Genomic DNA, 21,298 nt, shown 5'->3' on the forward strand with positions numbered 1-21,298 from the left:
TGCGAAAAATTTTATTTTCGGCACAAAATTAAAATAAATTTTATGGAAAAAAAATTGTTATAAAATTCGCAACTAATTTATATTATTTCATCACAGAATTGGACAACTTACTTATATGTGTCGTGAAAATTTTGGTGGCAGTTTTTTTTTGGAGCAATGATATGTTCATGAAAAAAATTCAAAGAAAAATTAAGGATAGATACATAAAGTCATAGTCCACAATTTCATTTTTTATGGACCCCATTACTTTATGTGTCTATCCTTAAATTTTTTTATCCTGAGCATATCAATTTTTTTTTTTTTTTTACAACAAATTTTTTATTAAAATTCGTCGACCAGTGTGGCAGTGTTCGTTTACAACCCTAATATTAGCGATTTCCATCCTTTCTCTCCGTACTTATAGCAAACTCCAGCCTGCAAGAACTGAGGGAATTGACAAATTCGTGGCGTCGATCGAGTCACTCCAGCAGATGCTCCTAAACATGTGGAAGAGTTTTGTTCTGATCAAATCAACGAATGGTCTTGGATTTGCCATGCGCCTTGGCCCACTCTACTAGCTAGCTAAATTGCTCTGACGATCTACGACGAGACGATAGCCACGAATGGCCTCCACCGCTCTCCTCTCGGCTCCTCCGGCAGCAGCGCAGGCTGCGTCCGTTCCAGCTCCTAAGCAGCGCGTAGCCACGGTGCATCTGGCGGCGGTGCCCCTGAGGGCCGCCAAAGGCCCTGCCCAGACGCTGCTGTCCGCCGCCTACTCGGTGGGCGTCTGGCAGCTGCAGCACTTCGTCGTCATCATCCGGCCAGATCCATCTCAGTCCCAGGTGATTCCTGCTTTCCAATTTTTTAGTGCAAGAAGTGTAGGAATATAGAAATGAAGAGCGAATGGTGCTGAATTTCAAAAATCAGTGTGCTACAAAAACTTTATTGGATTCGCTGAGAATTCATCAGTTGAATTGCAGATTGATAGGGTGTATGTTTTTGCCTTCTTCTTTCAGGTAGTTGCCTTTGATTTTCAGCCTCAAGATCCCGAGAACTTCTATGCATTACTAGCTGTCTTAACTCAGAAGCACATGCCCGGTAGGCCTCTGTCTATCCCATTAAGTACATGAATCGAGTTCATGATTCTGACTGATATGTTTTTCCTCTTTTCTCCAGGAGTTGTTCTAAGAAGGAGCTTGCGAAGATTACCCAACACGAGGTGCTGGTTTATTGGATTCGCTGACTCTGATGATGCTGTAGATGAGGCTGACAGATTCAGTAAAAGCTGGTCGACTGAGCTGATTGTTGGAGAGCACGACTGTCGCCATTTTGCAAACGGTTATAACATATTAACAACCTCTGAATTCTCACTTCGAAATTGGCTGTTGAGACAAAATTTATGTGCTGAATGTCAAGGATTGGTTGAATGCCTGACCGGCGAGCGACATGTTTTGAGCTATCTTCAAACAATCTCCCACTAGATGAATGAACCTGTGGATGCTGGAGAACAAAAAGGGGCATCCATGCTCAGAAGCATTTGCCACTTCTTACCGTTTGTATGATCTTTTGAGTTGCATATATACAAGTTATTAGATGTTTCATGTGTTCTGTGCTTCACCTAATCCAGAAAAATTCTTATATGTTCTTGAAACTATTTTACATGTCTGTTACAGAATACCTCTTTTTTGATCAACGCATCATAAATATATGATATATATACAAAAAATAAATGATCATTACCATTTACCAACTATAAAGAAAACAAAATCAGATACAGGATCAGAATCCATTGGCCTGATCTGCTAACAGAAATCTCTGAAAGGTTCCTTGATTGCACTTGTTTTATGCAAAAGAATCCCACTTGATACACTGCTTTGGCAAAATTCACCTTGGAGAAATTTCAGTACAAGTAGCCTGACTCAAGGAGAATGGGATGGTTGTGTCGATGCTTGTGGAAAATTTCGACTGAGAACTCATGGAAGTTGTTGGACCTGAACCTTTGACAAATTTGCCAGAGTCTTCCATGTAACCAGGCTGGGTAATTTCTTTATCATTGAGCTGTACTGGCTTCGATAGCATGTCAACAACTTGGAGCATGGTCGGCCGACGCACACTTGCAGCTTGTGTGCAGAAAAGAGCAACTTTGATGTACCTTAAAACTTCTTCATGGGGGTAGTCTTTCAGAGCAGGATCTACAATCTCAATTACCCTCTTATCCTCAAACAGCTTCCATACCTGTGAATGGCAAATGAATTAATCAATATGATGGCTAACAAAAATCAACTTAGTGTCGGCAATTCAAGCATGTGGTTAAGGTGATGCAATGTTGAAAAGAAGACATTTAGCGTTTTAGCGAAGATCAAACAATCAATTTTACAGGATGGACCATTCCAGCAATAAAAACAACCTGCCAAGAAATATTTCAAGTGTGCTACCACCATTACAAATATAGGGATGGTTTAACATAACCTATCTCAAGCTATACGATTGCACAAGATATTGCTAGCTATAAGTGACAAACGATAAAACAGAAGATCACATGAAATGGTGGAAAAGTAGGTACATGGAATATACTCGAAATTAGTCCTTACCCATTCCAAAAGTGGTTTTCCTCTTTCTGAAAATGACCTCGAGTTGCTTCTGCCACTAATTATTTCCAAAAGGACAACTCCAAAGCTATAAATGTCTGCTTTCTTTGTCAATTGGCCTTGCAAAGCATATTCAGGTGCCAAGTAGCCACTGCATCAAATGTAATCATTATTTAGTATCAAAAGAGAAACTTATGAATCTTACTAAAAAAAGCCCATATAAACATACCAAGACATTCAAAATTTTTGCATACCAAGACATTAAAAGAAAAACTATTTAGAGAACAAGACTTTTCACTTTCCCTATTCTACGGAGATTTTTACTAGGTACTTTTAGTAATTCATCAACCTTGCAGTTTAGCTTAAACTGAAATGACAGCTTAAACATGCAGTAGCATATTGTATCATGAGTGTAACTTCATATGCTATTTAAGTTAAGCATTGCACCTATTCATCTGATATGCAGATGGATATGGTCCTTAACCAAACCTTGGTGATAATGTTAAATCATAAATGACTATTAACATCTTTAGTCAGACAATGTATATCACTCATTTCTATATTAACTTTGAAATAAAGTAACCTTTAGTGTAGTGTAAGACATTTTGCAATAGTTGTCGGTTGCTAATGCATAATAGAGAATATAAGAATACAGAAAGAATTATTAATCTAAGGAAGCTCAATGATAGGCGAAATCATACGTTGTTCCAGCTACACGGGTGCTGATGTGGGTAATATTATCAGGAAATAACTTAGCTACGCCAAAATCTCCAATCTTGGGGACAAAATTACTGTCAAGAAGAATATTGCTAGGTTTTATGTCCCTGTGAACAATTGGTGGTACAAGAACCTCATGAAGATGTGCAATTCCCTTGGCAATACCCAAACAAATCTCAGATCTGATCTGCCAGTTCAGCTTAGTCGCTTCACTGATTGGACCTAGAAGATAAAACAAACAATCGATTATATTATATATGCCAATGAAACCAACAACCAGTTATACTAAAATGTAACAGTTACCTAGTACTGCACGGACTAGGCTACCATTTTCCACAAACTCGTACACTAGGATGCGATTAGCGCCTTCAACACAGCAACCAATAAGCTCAACAAGGTTTGGATGCTTGACATTGGAGATAACGTCAATCTCAGTCAAGAACTCTCTAACTCCTTGACGGGATTCTGCAGAAAGTACCTTTGTTGCAACAACTACTCCATCCCTAAGGGTCCCCTGACACAATTGCAAGGGTAAAAGGAGAAACGAGAGATATTATTTTTTTTAATCACAATTCAAATTCAAAAACTATGTATTCCTATTATTTGTTTATTGTTTGTAAGCTCAACATAAGATTCCTCTATCTGGATTTTACTGTGTTAGTAAGCTTGAGTAACAGAAAGAAAAACAGCTTTGTGCATGCCATGGGGAGTACAGAAAGGACATTTAATAACATAGGGCACTTTTAAGAAGTATCTCCAGATTTTCAAGCATTATTACTCTAAAAAACAGCCATTGCCATAGTTAAGAACAAAACTTATCCTAGGTTCCTATAAAGATAAAGAACATCCAAAGGACTCCAAAGCTTTTATTAGAAAATGTTGGATATCTAATAAATGTTGTCTTTTACTTGAATGGAAAGAAATAGGATGAAAATTAGGCAGTTTAAGTCAAAGTGTAAAGAAAGAAATGATATATCAACTCACTTTCATTCTATTCTATTCTATTCTATTCATCTTGTTTCCTTGGACAGAATCCAAAGAAAATAAATAATATAGCAATACCATAGATTCTCAAAACACCCATATAAAGCCCAGATGCAAACTGTAGAACAGAAACATGCTATCTCTACTACAATAAATATCACAAGCTAGAACACTTAGATTTTGATGCATACCTTGTATACTGTTCCAAAACCACCCCGGCCAATTTTGTTGCTTGGATGGAAATTGTTTGTTGCTAATTTAAGCTCAAGATAAGAGAAAAGTCTTATATTCTTTTCTGATGAAAGCACTGTAAGGAGAATATGAGTTAATACAAGATATGCCACAAATATTGACAGGGAATTTGAATGATATTATTGGAAATATATAAACAAGGTATTTGTGAAAAATTTCAGTACAAAAATGTCTGTAATTACACACGTGAAACAAGTGTCAAGAGAGTACCCAGTTTGAGTCTTTTCTAGATATATTAATAAGCATAAGGACCAATTATTTGTAAAATGTAGACCATATGAAAGAAGATCCTCATAAGATGAACTAAAGGATCAAGACATGGAAGGCGGGCTTTGCTGAATGAGATGATCTTTACAAAACAGAGGTTTGTGGCTGTGTGACCTGTAAAAGTTTTGTAGTAATAATCATTCGTTAGCAGGGATTGGAGATGACAAAGTAAACAGGCTTTGCTACTCAGTTTATGAAATATACACTATCAAAGTTGTGTTGCAGTTTCAAAAAGCAGGGTAAGGCTGCGTACAATGGATCCTTCCCCGAGACCCCGCATGGCGGGAACTTCGTGCACCGGGCTACCCTTTAAAGTTGTGTTGCAGTTTCCACAATGCCATAGGCCACCATACTATGGGAGTAGGAAATGTGTGAATCATGAAGATCACGCTCAAGAGTAAATTTCAGACTGGGGATGAGCCTATTAAGTTATTTGGAGTTGAACTTGGTAGAAGTAAACATCTAGGTAACCAGAAGCCTAATGGAACATAACTATTCATTTTTCATGTACCCAATAAAAAGGGTTCATTTGGGCAATTTCTCAAAGTATAGTGGCAACTCTTTTCTCAACGTATTCATGGTCTCATTTACTTTCGAAAAGAAAAGGTGTGCATATACAGGTCTTGTAGATATTGAGCCAAAATTTCTTAAATTTGAACAATTTGAGCAGTCACAACCTACCAACTAAACCTATTATAATTATCATATCCTTCGCTAGAAATTACCTAGTGAATTATAATTAATCAATTTTAACCTTATAGTGTGACAAAAGGTGCAAAAAAGTACTAAATTTTTTTATGAGGATATTCTAGTAGCCTTGTATAGGGATCAATGAAGTGATAAGATTCACGTGGACGATCTGAAACAGTTAAAACAGACATGAATTGGGGATGATTCATATGAGAACAAGCGACAATGAAGTTTCATAAGCTTTCAATACCATGTTAATCACATGAAAGTCATATATGATTCTGAGAAAAAAGTAATATCCAAATAGAAAAGAAAGTGGAAGGCTTATCTCGATTCACAAGCTACACTACAGAGAATATTGCAGGTGCCAAAGAAAGACATAATTGTGAACATAATAATTGTCCCAGAAATTGTTTACCATTTTGTTCCCTTGCAGAAGGATTAAGATGCTTTTTCCGGGACAATGAAGCACCAAAACAGGAACAACTCATGTTCCCTTGTTCGATTCACCAATTCCGATACCACCAGTTCAGCATATGCTGCCTCACTCTGATATGAATATGAGCAAATTAGAGAAGGAATATATACAGCTAATTTTCCATGAAATCAAAGTTTTGGTATAAAAAACTCACAAATTCATTCATCATACATGTATATTTAAGTACATAACTACTACGAGCAATGATTCAAGTAAATGAGCTAAATGATGCCACTTCCACAGCGCTTACCACAGAAGTGGTAGCTCTTAGCTACTAAAAAATCAGGGCATCCACACATTTTTAGATCATCCAAGAATCTGCCCCAGCTGTTCGAGACAAATTCCAAAGAGCGCACAGGTAAAAACAATCCTATCTTTACGAAAGAAGCATTCGAGAAATCGTTCGTCAGCAGGGAAAGCTTTCATGAAAACATTAATTATCCACCCAAAACAAGATAAAGATCCCGTAGAAACGAGTGCAAAAATGCGAAAAGATCGAACCTTTTTGCAGATCCACGATCCGCAACGCTGCGATTACAGAGGTGGCCAAGCGATGCTCGATTTAAACCAGTGGCTTCCACCAGTAGTCTACGAATCCCTAACGCAAAGAAGAAGTCAAAGAGGGATAACAGTTCAAATGTGTAGAATTCTTCTACCGATTTAACAGAGCGAGCCACAGCCGAAGACTTCGTCGCCGCTGTAAATAGTCTCCGACGCTGTCGTCGTCGTGAAATGTGTTAGGTTGATTTAAATGACACCGACTGCTTGCTCCCCGTCGTTCCCCGCCGTCGGATCGGCGACTTCCGCGTGGTCAAGGAAGTCCTGTTTATATCTTTCATGCCGCAGATTGCTGCCATCACGTGCTAAATAATAAATATCAACTGCGGCATTTGGGCCGGGCCATCTTTAATCCGAAACGACCCGGCCCGATTTGACGTTGTCGGATGGGGCTATGGGAATGGGAAATAAAAATGATTAACCTTAAGATTTTTCTTAGCCGTCCGATGCATGAGAAGGGGGAAGAGATCACCGTCCGCTGTCGACTAAGCCATGTGGCTCCTTGAACAACACCTTTAATTATAGGACTAATTCTCCTTATGTGGAGGTCATAATTATTGACTAATTTGGGACTTTGTTGTTATTTTAATGAAAAATAACAAATATAATTTGTTTTATTAAAACATTGTCAAAGATCAATCATAATCACTAGAAGACAAAGACTTGGGATTGGACTTTCAGTTCATCACAATTCTAAGTCAAATATTATTTATATATATATAAACTCGAATCTATTCAAAAGGTGCCATTTATTTTTAATTGATAGTTTGACTTGTGTTTTGAAGGATCTCATTTATTTCTAATTGGTAGTTTGACTTTTTAAGTAGTTTAGATTTATATTATTGAATTGCCCTCAAATACACATTATTATTTTTTATCATACACCATAAAACATTTAACCGTTATAAAAAATGTAGCTCGTATATTATTATAGCATCTATGATTCTATAACTAGTATCATAAAATTTATTTTTTTTAAACTATATTTATATTATAACAGTTATAAAATTATAATTATTATAATATTATAATAATTACTATTTATAACTATTACAATACATGCTTATAATAACTACTATAATGTTATAAAATTCTTCTATAACATTCATGTTACAATAGTTACTATAATATTATAGTAATTATAATTTTATAATTCGTAGATTTATCCTATTTACATAATTAGTTGATAAGATCGAATGACAAGAAATAATAATATTGAATAGTTATAGTAAAATGATTATACTCACTTAAATATCCTGAGAGTCTGTCTATAAGTTATGTGAAAAAGGATAAATTATAGGGTCAGCTTACAGTCGACCGCCTAAGTGGCTAGGGGATGAGATGAATTTTTTTCCTCAAGAGCATGCGTTTACTAGGAATTAATTTCTTATCATATTGTAGTAAGTCTATTATCCTCTAATCAACTCGGCACCCCGTGGGGACAATAATATTGAATAGTTGTAGCAAAAGATGATTATCCTTACCCTAAGTGTCCCTTACAACCCGTCTCTAAGTTATGTGAAGGAAGACAAATTATAGGGGTCAGTTTATAGTCGATCGCACAAGTAGATAGGTGATGAGAGTAGTTTTTTTTCCTGAGCAAGGGCGGAGCCATCCTTGGGCTAGAGTGGGCTCAAGCCCCATATATTTTTAAAAATATATAATTAAAATTTTATCTCAGCTCCACTGTAATTTTATTTCATCCCTATTACCCATTGATCCTGTCCGAGCGTTGAGTCGACGGACGCTGGGGACGTGGCGCTCTCCGCTGTCTCCGACGGGTGGTGTAGATCTCCGACGAACCTGCAAAGAAGCCGAGCCAGGAGGGGTTTTCCGGCGACGACCCTCCGACGCTCAAGTCAGGCAACGAGAAATGAGAGAGGCAGCGTAACTGTGGCTACAGTGAGGATTTCGCATACCTTCGTCGACGTCTGGGGGTCCTTATATAAGACCCCAGGGAGGCGCGGGCACGCTTCTCGATGCGTGCACGCTTCCCCAAACATACCTTAACGAGTCTATGTCAGAAAAGTACTTCTAACGTCATTCCACAATCGTCCGAGCATATCCCTGATGGGACGGTGGAAGTTTCCACCGTATGATCCTGTGTACGGCTCGGCCGCTAGCTCTGCTGCCTGTCGGCGGCAGACGTCTCGAGGATGATGTTATCCCCTGTCTCCTTTGTCCTCACCTGTCTCCTTTGTCCTCTTGCGCCTTTTGTCTGTTCTAGGGCCGAGCTATTCGGCCGCTCGGCAGGCATATCACTTCTGTCCCGGTTGTAAGTATCGGTCCGATTGGGAGGACTCCCAGTCGTATGCTCGGATGAGATTGCTCCTGCCTGTCTTTGTTGCCTTGTGCCCCGGCCGAACGGACAATCCGCTCGGCCCTGAAACCTTTTTACATTGAGCATCGAAACCCAACCCCTAGTCGGGTTGTCTTTTATTCGGCTCGGGGGATTCCCGGCCGGTCGGCCATCTCATTCCGGTCGGTCGGGTGACCGGTCGGCCCTCTCAGTCCGGTCGGTCGGGTTTCAGGGTTGAATCTCTTGACCTTTGACCTCCACGTGTCGTTGACCTTCCGCCAACGAGGATCTCCTGTCCTTACCACCGGATCACATGTCTCCCCCTCAAGTCTAGTCGAAGGAGGCGCTAAGTCCGACTGACTGGACTGCCGGTCGGCCGGAGTGACACCGCTCTACCACTTTCTAGAATGTTCCTCCTCATGGTCGCTCGGCCTCTTACTGCCGCTGGTTTTGCTACCGTGTCGACGGTCAACGCTGACGCCCTTCGGATCTCCTCGGGATGCGTGCAAATCCTCTCCATTAAGACCAAGCACGCGCGCTGTGCGACTTAATGGCGCTCATTAAATGCGCCGCTATGGCATGGTGCCACGTGGCGCCTCCGCTGACGTCATCGTATGACTCGGCGATGTGTCCGATGGGACATCGGCAGTTTGAAATAAACGGTCCGATGTGGGCCTCATTTCCTGTGACCTGCATCCGACGATCGAGGCCGATCGGGCCCGACCTTATAAAGTCGTCACCTTCTCCCTCCACCGCACCTTTGCCTTCGCGTGTCCCGCAGCCTTCTTCGGTGCTTCAGCTCTCCGGCGACTCCGATTCTTCGTTTTCTGACGATTCCCCGCCTCCTTCCTTCGATCCCCAGCTTCTTTGTAAGGTTCCTCCGCCTTTCTTCTCTGTTTCCCTTGCGTTTTTTGTCAAGTTCTTGTCTTCTGGTCGCTGTCCCCTTAATCATCTTCCTCCTTCTGCCGTGTGTCTTTTTCTTGCCTTTTGCTTTCTTGCCCGGTCGGACAATGGCCAGTTCTTCCCGACCCACAAGCCTCACTTTAGGCCCTTGGTATACTACCATGGAGTCTCGCTTCGATCGGCGCGACGCCGAGGCCTTGCTTGATGGTTATGATATTCCGTCCGACTTTGAACTCATTTTACCCTCACCATCTGCTCGGCCTCACAAACCGCCGAGCGGAGCTATCTGTCTTTTCTGCGACCAATTCACAGCCGGTCTGCGGTTTCCTCTCCACAACTTCTTCGTCGACGTTTGCAATTTCTTTGGTCTTCCGCTCGCCCAATTAGTTCCCAACACTTTTCGCCTTTTGTGTGGAGTGGTGTTATTGTTCAAGATACACCGCATTCCTCTCCACTCGGAAATTTTTTATTATTTCCATTATCCCAAGCAGTCCGAGCTGGGTACCTATCTATTCCAGGCTCGGCCCGGCCTAGTCTTCTTTGATAAACTTCCATCTTCCAATAAACACTGGAAGGAGTATTACTTTTATCTTTGTCTTCCCGAGCGGGCTCCCTTCCAAACCAAATGGCAGGTCGGACCGCCTACTTCTCCCGAGCTAAAAAGATTTAAGACCCGACCGGACTATCTCCAGGCTGCGAACATGCTTGCCGGTCTGAAACTCGACATCAACAAGCTTCTGCCTGAAGGCGTGCTGTATATATTCGGCCTGAGTCCAAGCCGAACCCCGCTCCCGAGCAGCTTCGGTAAGAATTTTACTTGTGTATGTGCTTTGAGTGCTAACTGATTTTCTTCTTTTTTTCCTTGCAGCGAATATCGTCATGGAGTCCGTAATGCTCGGGATTTTGAAGAGGAAAGCTGAGGCGCTTGAGGCGGCAGCCGTCAAGGAGATGGAGAAACTGGGCATCACCCCGGTCGGCTCTCACGAGGGTGAGAGCGAGACAAACGCGGAGGAGTCGGCCGCTCAGGCCTCCCCCGTGGAGGTGACGGGAGGCGCTACGTCAAACAGGGAACCGACCGTCCAAGAGGAAGGCTCCGATCGGGAAGCCGAGCGCCCGCTTAGACAAAAAAGGCGCCGGACGGAGACACCGTTGCGATCGGCTACTTCTGCTGTTCGTGTATCCGAGCGGACGAGATCCGCTTCTCGTGGGAAAACCCCAATGGTGGAGGCATTGTCCTCCGATCGTACTCCCTCTCAACTGAACTCGCCTGCCAACCCTATCGAGGCTGTGCCGGTCAGCACTCTTCCACCTGCCTCCCGCCGGGTCCAGCGCTCGGCCATTTTGTCCAAGTTCTCCTCCCCGACCTCTACTCCCTCTGCGTCTGCTCACACGACTCCCGGCCGGAGCCGCACCATCAGAGCCACCCTGCACCTCCCCACTGAGGAGCTTTTGCCCGAGTCTGATCGGTCGACCGCGCCCGAGAATACGATCACCATGAAGGGGCCCCTTGCTGAGATGTGGGCCGACACTCGAGCCCAGGTTGCGATGATTCCGCTCGGCAACCTAGCTAATAGCCAAATGCAGCAGGCCACTGGGGGTAAGTGTGTTTTCTTCCGAAGTCATTTACGCCGTCTTTCCGATCGGCTATTAATACTCCTATTTATGTCAAAGATGGGTGGAGGAGATCGTCGTCGCCAACCGACTGGCCATGGCGGATGAAGAGCTGAAGAGGCTGAAGAGCTCGGGTGACCCGTCCTCCCAGGGCCCCTCATATGCCGAGTTGCATAAAGAGCTCAAGAAGACCAAAGATTTGTTGGAGGCTGAGCGAAAGAAGATGGCCGACCAGGCCTATACGCTGGCTGAACTCGAAAGGCATGTCAAAACTCTTGACAGGAAAATAAGCCTTGCCACCGATCGGAAGAAGCAGGCTGTCGTCGATATGGATAAGAAAAACGTCGAGGCGCGGGGCTTGGAGCAACGAGTTAAGGAGTTGATGGAGCAGTTGGACGGCGAGAAGAAGGGTCGCTCGGGGGAGGCGACCAAACACAAGGACGAATTGAAGACCCTGCAGGAGGCCCTTGAAGCTTCCCAAGCTGCCTTCAAGGAGTATCAAGAGGCTGAGCCAGGCCGGGTCGCAACCCTGAAGTTGCAGCACGTCCGCTCGAACAAATTTTCTGAGAAGGTATGCGAGCGGATGTATACTGCCTTTGAGTTGGCCATTGCCGTCACGACAGACTATCTGAAGTCCAAGGGTCAGCTTCCCGACTCCGCTACCATCCCGACCGAAGACTACGCGGCGCTCCTTTCTTCCATCCCGAAGACCGTTTATGATTTCCTTGAATAGTATGTTTTGTAATCATTTCGACCGGCTCTAATGGCCTGAATTTTAATGTAGATATGCCGTCCTTTTGTTAGCTTACTCTTTTTTCGTTAAATGGCCAATACCCGTGTCTTCCGATCGGAGCGCGAACTACCGCGGTTCGCGTCCCCCACCTTTCCTTCTCGTTAATCGTCTCTCGTCCTGTCTTCCACGCTCTCCAAAGGAATTTTTTACGAAGTATTTTCGATAACTGGGCCGCTCGTCTGAACCCACCCATCTCTTTAAATGGAGTTCCCGTTAGATGTTTGCGAAGTACCTTTTGTAACTTGGCCAATTGGCCGCTCGGCTTACAGGCCGACCTTTTTAGTATCTTTTTGCCGATCGACCCGGACGGAAGTACGTTATTATTTTCTTGCCCCTAAGAACAAGGCTTGTCGATTGCTGGTGTTTATCACCGAGCCAAAGCCTACATGACTTGTCCCGTCCAAGTAAGACGGTGTTCCGGCCGGAGGGTTTATAGTCGCCGGTTCGACTCTAAGATTTAACGTCGCTGCTCGACGGTCTTCCGGCCGGAGGGTTTATGGTCGCCGGTTCGACTCTAACATTTAACGTCGCTACTCGACGGTCTTCTGGCCGGAGGGTTTATAATCGCCGGTCCGACTCTAAGATTTAACGTCGCTGCTCGACGGTCTTCTGGCCGGAGGGTTTATAGTCGCCGGTCCGACTCTAAGATTTAACGTCGCTGCTCGACGGTCTTCTGGCCGGAGGATTTATAATCGTTAGTCCGACTCCAAGATTTAACATCGCTGCTCGACGGTCTTCTGGCCGGAGGGTTTATAGTCACCGGTCCGACTCTAAGATTTAACGTCGCTGCTCAACGGTCTTCAGGCCGGAGGGTTTATAGTCGCCGGTTTGTCTCTAAGATTTAACGTCGCTGCTCGACGATCTTCCGGCCGGAGGGTTTATAGTCGCCAGTTCGACTCTAAGATTTAAAGTCGCTGCTCGACGGTCTTCAGGCCGGAGGGTTTATAGTCGCCGGTTTGACTCTAAGATTTAACGTCGCTGCTCGACGGTCTTCTGGCCGGAGGGTTTATAGTCGCCGGTCCGACTCTAAGATTTAACGTTGCTGCTCGACGGTCTTCAGGCCATACACAGGATCATACATTGGAAGCTTCCACCGTCCCATCCGGGATATGCTCGGACGATTGCGGAATGGCGTCAGAAGTACTTTTCTGACATGGGCTCATTAAGGTATGTTTGGGGAAGCGCGCATGCATCGAGAAGTGTGTACGCATCGAGAAGCGTGCCTGCGCCTCCCCAGGGTCCTATATAAGGACCCCCAGGCGTCGACGAAGGTATGCGAAATCCTCACTGTAGCCACAGTTACGCTGCCTCTATCATTTCTCGTTGCCTGACTTGAGCGTCGGAGGGTCGTCGACGGGAAACCCCTCCCGGCTCGGCTTCTTTGCAGGTTCGTCGGAGATCTACACCACCTGTCGGAGACAGCGGAGAGCGCCACGTCCCCAGCGTCCGTCAACTCAGCGCTCGGACAGGATCACCCATCATAATTTTATTTCAACCATTATTTCTCCCCTATTGCACAGTTTTTTGCCAAAATTTTTAATTAAACATAAATTTCCCCTTATTCCATGGCTGCTTCACCCACGGTGGCTTTACCTCCCCACACGCATTACTCTATGTGTCGCAAGAGCAGTCGGTGTTGCAAGAGCAGTCGGTGTCGCCTAAGCGGTCGATGTCGCTATCTTCCTTGTCCCTCCTCTCGGGCGTCCAATCATGACTCAACGAGCACAACTACAACATCCCTTCTCCTTATTAGCTGGGATATCTGCGTGACTATTGTCGCAACCGCTGTCTCTAACTCCTCTGTTGCTACCTTTCTCCCTAACCACCACAGCATCACGTTCACTTCTCTCCTCGTCGATAGTTCGTTTTCACTGCTCTCGTTGTCGCAAGTGATGTCAATTCCTCCTCATCATCACGACTCGCCCGTGACCACCGTCGCCGCAACACCAACGCCGATAATTAACCCCAACATTGGTGACCAGCTCTAGGTAATTTTAAATCTTGACTACGTCCTATCCCCAAGATAATAATATTGAATAATTGTAGCAAAAGGTGATTACGCTCATCTTAGGCACCCCTCACAGCCCGTCCACCAGGTTATATGAAGGGAGATAAATCACGCAGTCAACTTATAACTAACTGCCTAATGGCTAAGGGGTGAGACGAGTTTTTTTCCCAAGGGCATACACCTACTGGGAATTGATCCCTTGTCCCATTTAACAAGTCTGTCATCCTCTAGCCAATTGGCACCCCTGTGGAGACTATTGAATAGTTGTAGCAAAGGTGATTACACTCACCCCAAGCACCTCTTACAGTCTTTCCCCAAGTTATATGAAGAGATATAAATCATAGGGTCAGATTATAGTCGACCACTCAAGTGGCTAGAAGGTGGGAGAAGTTTTTTTTTCTGATTGCATGTGCCCGTCGAGAGGGACTATTGAATATTTGTAGCAAAAGATAATTACACTCATCTTAGGTGCTCCTTACAACTCGTTCTCAGGTTATGTGAAGGAATGTAAATCATAAGGTCGCTTATAGCTGATCGCGCTAGTGACTAGGGGGTGGGAGAAGTTTTTAATTCCCGAGGGCATTTGCCCGCCGGAAATTAATATCTTGCCCATTGTAGCAAGTTTATCATCCTCTAACCAACTGGGAAGTATGGGATGCTGCCACCAAGAGATGGGGCAATTTCCCTAGGTCAAGTTTGACCAGTTTGACTAAGCTTGAGTCGGAATTTGAATTTTGATGTTTGACAATATAAGGAGATTGTTGGAGCAATCGTCCGATTGTGGAGATGGTCAAAGGGTTGACCAGGTTGACGAGAGCACATGTCAAGTAGGTCAAGGTTGACAGGAGACTTGACTGGGAAAGTCCTAACTGGAGGTTAGGCATTTGGAAAGTCCTAGTGAGGAGCTAGGCAGGAGAAAGTCCTGGTGAGGAGCCAGGCAACGGGAAAGTCCTAGTGAGGAGGTAGGCAGGAGAAAGTCCTGGTGAGGAGCCAGGTAATTGGAAAGTCCAAGCGTGATCTTGGCAAAGGAGAAAGTCCTGGTGAAGAGCCAGGCAAGTGAAAAGTCCAAGTGTGATTTTGGCAAAGGTTGTAAGTCCAAGCATGCGGTCTTGGCAAGGTAAGTCCTAGTGTGACTTGGCAAGGAGAACTCAATAACTATGATGAGGCCGAAGGGAGCTCTTGAAGGCAAGGCGTGAAGGATGGGGAAATATCCGAGGAACGCAAGGCTGATGGAGGAGGCTAGAAGGCTAGTTCGAAGTTGGTCGAGTGTGGTGGTATAATCCGACAATTAGGATGAGGCCGAAGGAAGCTCCTGAAGGCAAGGCGTGAAGGATGGGAGATATCCGAGGGACGCAAGGCTGATGGAGGAGGCTAGAAGGCTAGTTCGAGGTTGGTCGGGTATGACCAAATGCTAGACATAGAGACCCAACAGGTCACGGTTGACCAGAAGTTGGGTTGGAGATTTTGGACTTGAGTTTGAGTCAAGTCCAAGCTGGTCAATCGATCGGGCGATCGATTGAACCAGGGTCCAATCGATCAGTCGATCGATTGAACTAGGGTCCAATCGATCAGTCGATCGATTGGAGTGTGCTGCGATTGTGGGAAGGCCCAATCGATCGGTCGATCGATTGGGATGTGGAATCGCGAGCACAGAGGCTTTCCTAATTGATCGGACGATTGATTGGGAGCTGCCAATCGATTGGTCGATCGATTGGGCAGCAGAAGCTCTCACGCGGACGCGAGAGCACAGAAAGGTGATGAATCAATCGGGCAATCGATTCAGACAGTCCCAATCGATCGGTCGATCGATTGGGAAGTGACCATTGCGCAGGATACAGGTGATGGACGACTGCGATGGAGCGGTTCTGACATGACAATCGATTGGGGATGAATTCGATCAATTGGGAGCACTGTTTAAAGTCTGGGCGAAGCGTTTTCTTCGCCAGATCTTTACGATTTCTTTCCTGCAAGCTTACAGCGATCTTCAGCGACTTTCTTCGATCTTCACCGCCAGTTCTTGAAGGCTCTTAGGAGTGTTCTCTCAAGGTTCAAGAGGCAACAACAAGCAACAAGTAAGCAAGAAGGAGTAGTGTTGTTATTTGTATCTTGTACTCTCTTCTTGTATTTTTGTTTGTGTTGTTGTGTGAGTTTGTACGAGGCTTCTCCGCCTCCAGCTGCGACCGAGAAGAAGTTGTTATTAGTGGAGATAACGTGTCGTGTGTGGATCCTTGAATTATTCACCTCATCTTGAGGTGGATACCAAGTAAACCCTAGTTGTTAGCATTGTGAGTGTTTGTCTTCGAGTATTCCGATGCACAACAACAAGACGAAGCAAACCGACGCAAGCGCGATGAAACGCTATTCACCCCCACCCCCCTCTAGCGGGCACAAAGGTCCCAATAATTGGTATCAGAGCGAAGTCGCTCTTCTACGGACTAACCGCCAAGAGAGCAAGAAGCTAGAGGAAGAAGAAGATGGAGCTTGAAGGATCGCTCGGATGGGATATCCGAATTCCACCTCCGTATGGCAAAGAAGACTTCAATTATTGGAGGACACGGTTGGAGACATGACTTCAAATGGATTGGAACTAATGGGTTGCATTGGAAGACCCATTTGAAGCTCCTAAGGATAAAAAGGGAAAGCGCCTTCGACCTCGACATTGGAGCGAGGAGCAACGGGAGCAAGCGGAGGCGGATAAGGAGGTAACAAAAATCTTGTTAAATTTATTACCTTCTAATATCATTGTGAGTGTAGGTGAATGCACAAATGCATGTGATATTTGGAAAAAGATCATTGCCTATCATGAAGACCCATCACAATTCCAAGGAGTAGATGAGCCTAAGGAGAAGGGATCATTGGTCCAAGAAGAGAAGGATCAATCCGATGTTGACACGAGGGCAACATTCGAGGAGGAAAAGAAAGAGGAGGAGAAGGAAGATGAGGAGAGATCATCCACATCTTCAAGAGAGGAAGAGGTGGAAGCATCCACATCTTCAAGGGTTGAAGAGGTGGAAGCACCCACATCCTCAAAAGGAGAAGAAGAAGAAGATGATGCAACCTCCACAATTCAAGCTACATCAAATGGAGAATCAAGCATCATCCCTACAAGCAAAGGTATAGAAACTTCAATTGTAAAAAATAAAAACCATATCATTTGCTTTGAGTGTAGGGAATATGGACACTATTGTTGGTTAGTCCTAGGAAAACGTACCGGTTCCACTGTACAGAAATTTTGTACAAGTGTCGAACCTTTCCTTAAATAACCTATTGTGTTCTTTAGAAGTTAAATTAGGAATCGCAGACGGAACTTAACATCATTGATTTCAAATTTAACTTATCTGTTCTTAATGGTTTAGATTTGAATCGCAAGCGGAACTTAACACTATTGATTCAAATCCACCTATGTTATTAATTCCATTAAATATTAATTTCTAAAATTGGCTTCCAAGACTGTATAGCGAGGCACATGACCTTCTTGGATATGAGAGCAACCACCACCGCCTAGACAAAGCCTTTTAAGGAAAGCTAATATTTAATTTCCTTAGATAACTCTAGGTTAACCAAAAGGAACAATCGAATCACAAATTCGAAAAAGAAGAAAACACAAACTCGAAAAATAAATTTGAAAAACTAGATCTAATGCCTCTTGTGTTTGGAATTCATACAAAGAAAAATAAACTAGCATGATGCGGAAAATAAATACTAGTAACACCTTTCTTTGTGAACTTTAATGGTCTCTTGATCTTCTACCGTATTCCTCTTTTAATCTCAGACGTTGTGTGGGCAACGATCTTCCGAGATGAGAACCACCATGCATCTTCTTCTTCCTTCTAGGTTTCGGCCACCAAGAGTCCTTCTTGATGGATAGGTTCGGCCACCACCAATGCTCCAAGGGATGCTAGAGACTAGGCTTCCTTTCTCTCCTTCTTCTCCTTGCTTGATCCGGCCACCAAGAGAACTCCACCAATGAAGAAGTTTCGGCCACAATAAGGAGAGGAGAGAAAAAGAGGGGCCGGCCACACCACCAAGGAAGAGAGGGAGGAAGAAAAAGAATAGAGTCGTTACCCATGAAGACACCTCTACCCCCTCTTTTTATAATCCTTGGTCTTGGAAAATAAGAAAATTTAAATAAAAACTTCCTTAATTCTTTTGCCATGAAAAAGAAAATTTTAATTAATTAAAATCAAATTCTTTTTTTCAATTACAATGGGCGGCCATGTATGAAGCTATAAACAAGGAGAGTTTTAATTATAATAAGAATTAAAACATCCTAATTTGTCTCCGGAAATTTATAAAAAATTTCTCCAATAATTTTTCCCTTCATGGTGATTTGTAAAAAGGAAATTTTATAAATTAAAAATCTTTCTTTTAAACATGTGGATGATTTCCAAAAGGAAAGTTATCTCTAAAAATTAAAATCTCCTTCTAATCTACAAATAAGGAAAGATATCAAATCTTTTCTTAATCTTTTGTAGAAACTAATAAAAGAGAATATTTAATTTTTAAACTGTCTTTTAAATCATGAACATGGTTAAAAAAGAAAAATTTTCTCAAAATTAAAATCTACCTTTCAATCTACAAATAAGGAAAGATTTCAAATCTTTTCTTAATCTTTTGTAAAAAACTATAAAAGGAAAGATTTAAATTTTAAACTCTCTTTTAAAACCATGGAATCCACATAAGAAAAATTTTAAAAATAAAATTCCTTTTTAATTTAATAGGGCCGGCCACCTAAGCTTGGGTTCAAGCTAGGGTCGGTCACCTCATGAACCCATGAACCATGCCTTTAGCCGGCCCTAGCTTGGACTCCAAGCTAGCTTGGCCGACCCCTTAGGATGGGTAAGAAGATGGGTATAGGTGGGTATATTACTCTATAATTAAGAGACTACGATAGGGACCGAGAGAAGGAATTGGTTTTGGTCTCCCGATGAAATTAAGCATCCCGTGTTCGCCCCGAACACATAACTTAATTTCATCAATAATAATTCATTCCACTAAAGAACTATTATTGAATTACCGCACCAATCCCAAATTACATTTTGAGCTCCTTCTTATTATGAGTGTGTTAGTCTCCCTGTGTTTAAGATATCGAATGTCCACTAATTAAATGAGTTACTGACAACTCACTTAATTAATATCTTAGTCCAAGAGTAGTACCACTCAATTTTATCGTCATGTCAGACTAAGTCCACCTGCAGGGTTTAACATGATAATCCTTATGAGCTCCTCTTGGGGTCATTCTCAACCTAGATTACTAGGACACAGTTTTCTTCTATAATCAACAACACACACTATAAGTAATATCATTTCTCAACTTATCGGGCTTATTGATTTATCGAGCTAAATCTCAACCATTGATAAGTCAAAGAAATAAATACTAAATATATGGGTTTGTTAGTATATTAGGATTAAGAGCACACACTTCCATAATAACTAAGGTCTAGTTCTTTTATAAAGTCAGTACAAAAAGAACTTACCTAAAATGGTCCTACTCAATACACTTGGAGTGTATCAGTGTAATTTATTAGTTAAGATAAACTAATACTTAATTACACTATGACTACTTCAACGGTTTGTTCCTTTCCATTTTAGTCGCGAGCAACTGTTTATAATTTATAAAGAACCGACAACATGATCTTCTGTGTGTGACACCACACACCATGTTGTCTACTATATAAATTAATTGAATAAACTACATTTAATAAATAAATGTAGATATTTGACCATTGTGATTCTTTATTTCTAAATAAAAGTTTATACAAAAGCTAGGCTTTTAGTATACACTCTAACAATCTTCCACTTATACTAAAAGACTATGCTGCCATAAATGCTACCATACATCTGATTCCCAACCCTTCAACATGCCCATCAAAAGCTCTTGCCTTAAGGACCTTAGTGAAAGGATCTATAGGTCATCACCTGATGCAATCTAGGCGACAACAACTTCTCCTCGTTTATACGATTTCTCGTATTGGGTGGTACTTGCGCTCTATTGTGTTTTACTTGCCTTATGGACTTATGGTTTCTTCGAGTTTGCTACTGCACCACTATTATTACAATAAATTGTAATAATTTTTGGGCAAACCAGAAAACATGTCTAAGTCCATCATGAAGTATCTGAGCCATACAGCTTCTATGATTGCCTCAGAGGCTGTCACTTACTTAGCTTCTATGGTGGAGTCCGAAAAAGTACCTTTGCTTATCACTCTTCCATAGTTATGACTTCACCTCCTAAAGTAAACACAAAACTCCGAGGTCGACTTACTATTATCCCTATCCGATTGGAAGTTAAAATCTGTGCAACCCACAGGGACCAAATTATCTGGCTTGTAAGCTAGCATATAATCTCTAGTGTCTCTAAGGTACTTTTATATATGCTTTACCGCAGTCCAATGTCCTTGTCCAGGATTACTTTGATATTTTCTAACCATGCCCACGGCAAAGCAGATATCCGGTCTCGAACACTGCATTGCATACATTAGGCTTTCCACAGCCGAAGCATAAGGAACTGCCTTCATGTCATCTATCTCCTTTGATGTCTTCGAAGACATCTCTTTAGATAAAGCTACTCCATGCCTAAAAGGTAAGAAACCTTTCTTGGAGTTTTGCATGCTTAAAACGAGCAAGGATTGTTTTGATATATGAAGCTTGGGATAAGTAAAATATATTCTTTTCTTGCGATCCCTTTGATCCCAAGAATATAAACATTCTCCCAAGTCCTTCATATCGAATTGTTTGGACAACCATACCCTTACTTCTGACAACACTTTGATATTATTTCCAACTACCAAAAATATTATCTACGTATAGTACAAGAAATACCACCACGTTTCCATCACACTTCTTGTATACACAAAACTCATTCGGTTATAAAATAAACTCATAGGTCTGGATTATTTTATTAAACCGGATGTACCAAGACCTTGAAGCTTTACTTTAGTCCATAGACTGATTGAGCTCACACACAAGATGCTCTTTGCTCTTTGCAATGAACCCTTCTGGTTGCTATATATGGATGATTTCTTCAAGACTTCCATTAAGGAAAGTTGTCTTGACATCCACTTGCTAAATAGATAAAAGAATTCGGATAGACTTAAGCATGGCTACCGGTGAAAAAGTTTCCTTTTTCAACAAACCTTGCTTTGATAGTATCTATCTTTCGTCTATCCCT

General features: G+C 42.7%; 2 protein-coding genes across 4 annotated transcripts; one reads left to right on the forward strand and one right to left on the reverse strand.

Annotated features, from left to right (window-relative positions):
- The first annotated feature begins 408 nt into the window (after positions 1-408).
- LOC122027172 lies at positions 409-1,651 on the forward strand. 2 transcript variants are annotated; one of them, XM_042586071.1, is made up of 4 exons: positions 411-821; positions 996-1,077; positions 1,156-1,317; positions 1,396-1,651. In XM_042586071.1, the coding sequence occupies exons 1-4, from the start codon at positions 603-605 to the stop codon at positions 1,458-1,460; spliced, it is 528 nt and encodes a 175-aa protein (XP_042442005.1). In that variant the 5' UTR covers positions 411-602; the 3' UTR covers positions 1,461-1,651. The 2 variants fall into 2 exon arrangements, with proteins under 2 accessions (XP_042442003.1, XP_042442005.1); XM_042586069.1 differs by having other exon boundaries at positions 409-821; positions 1,156-1,651.
- On the reverse strand, positions 1,647-6,798 carry LOC122027171 (putative serine/threonine-protein kinase). Of its 2 annotated transcripts, none has more exons than XM_042586068.1 (8): positions 6,612-6,798; positions 6,457-6,543; positions 5,896-6,026; positions 4,460-4,575; positions 3,588-3,798; positions 3,269-3,506; positions 2,571-2,718; positions 1,647-2,214 (listed from the first exon to the last, which is right to left on the reverse strand). In XM_042586068.1, exons 3-8 carry the CDS (start codon positions 5,966-5,968, stop codon positions 1,864-1,866), a joined length of 1,137 nt encoding a protein of 378 aa, XP_042442002.1. In that variant the 5' UTR covers positions 5,969-6,026; positions 6,457-6,543; positions 6,612-6,798; the 3' UTR covers positions 1,647-1,863. The 2 variants fall into 2 exon arrangements, with proteins under 2 accessions (XP_042442002.1, XP_042442001.1); XM_042586067.1 differs by having other exon boundaries at positions 6,457-6,553.
- Between the last annotated feature and the right edge of the window lie 14,500 nt (positions 6,799-21,298).

This window comes from Zingiber officinale, chromosome 10A, assembly GCF_018446385.1.
Source record: "Zingiber officinale cultivar Zhangliang chromosome 10A, Zo_v1.1, whole genome shotgun sequence".
NCBI lineage: Eukaryota > Viridiplantae > Streptophyta > Magnoliopsida > Zingiberales > Zingiberaceae > Zingiber > Zingiber officinale.

What these genes read in the sequence shown, in the direction of transcription:
- LOC122027172 (XM_042586069.1), top strand. Translation starts at nt 603, where the DNA reads ATGGCCTCCACCGCTCTCCTCTCGGCTCCTCCGGCAGCAGCGCAGGCT. An exon ending in CAGATCCATCTCAGTCCCAG is followed by an intron (nt 822 to 995) that starts GTGATTCCTGCT and finishes TTCTTCTTTCAG; the next exon opens with GTAGTTGCCTTTGATTTTCA. An exon ending in AACTCAGAAGCACATGCCCG is followed by an intron (nt 1,078 to 1,155) that starts GTAGGCCTCTGT and finishes TCTTTTCTCCAG; the next exon opens with GAGTTGTTCTAAGAAGGAGC.
- LOC122027171 (XM_042586068.1), bottom strand. Translation starts at nt 5,968, where the DNA reads ATGAGTTGTTCCTGTTTTGGTGCTTCATTGTCCCGGAAAAAGCATCTT. An exon ending in TTCTGCAAGGGAACAAAATG is followed by an intron (nt 4,576 to 5,895) that starts GTAAACAATTTC and finishes TTCTCCTTACAG; the next exon opens with TGCTTTCATCAGAAAAGAAT. An exon ending in GTTTTGGAACAGTATACAAG is followed by an intron (nt 3,799 to 4,459) that starts GTATGCATCAAA and finishes CAATTGTGTCAG; the next exon opens with GGGACCCTTAGGGATGGAGT.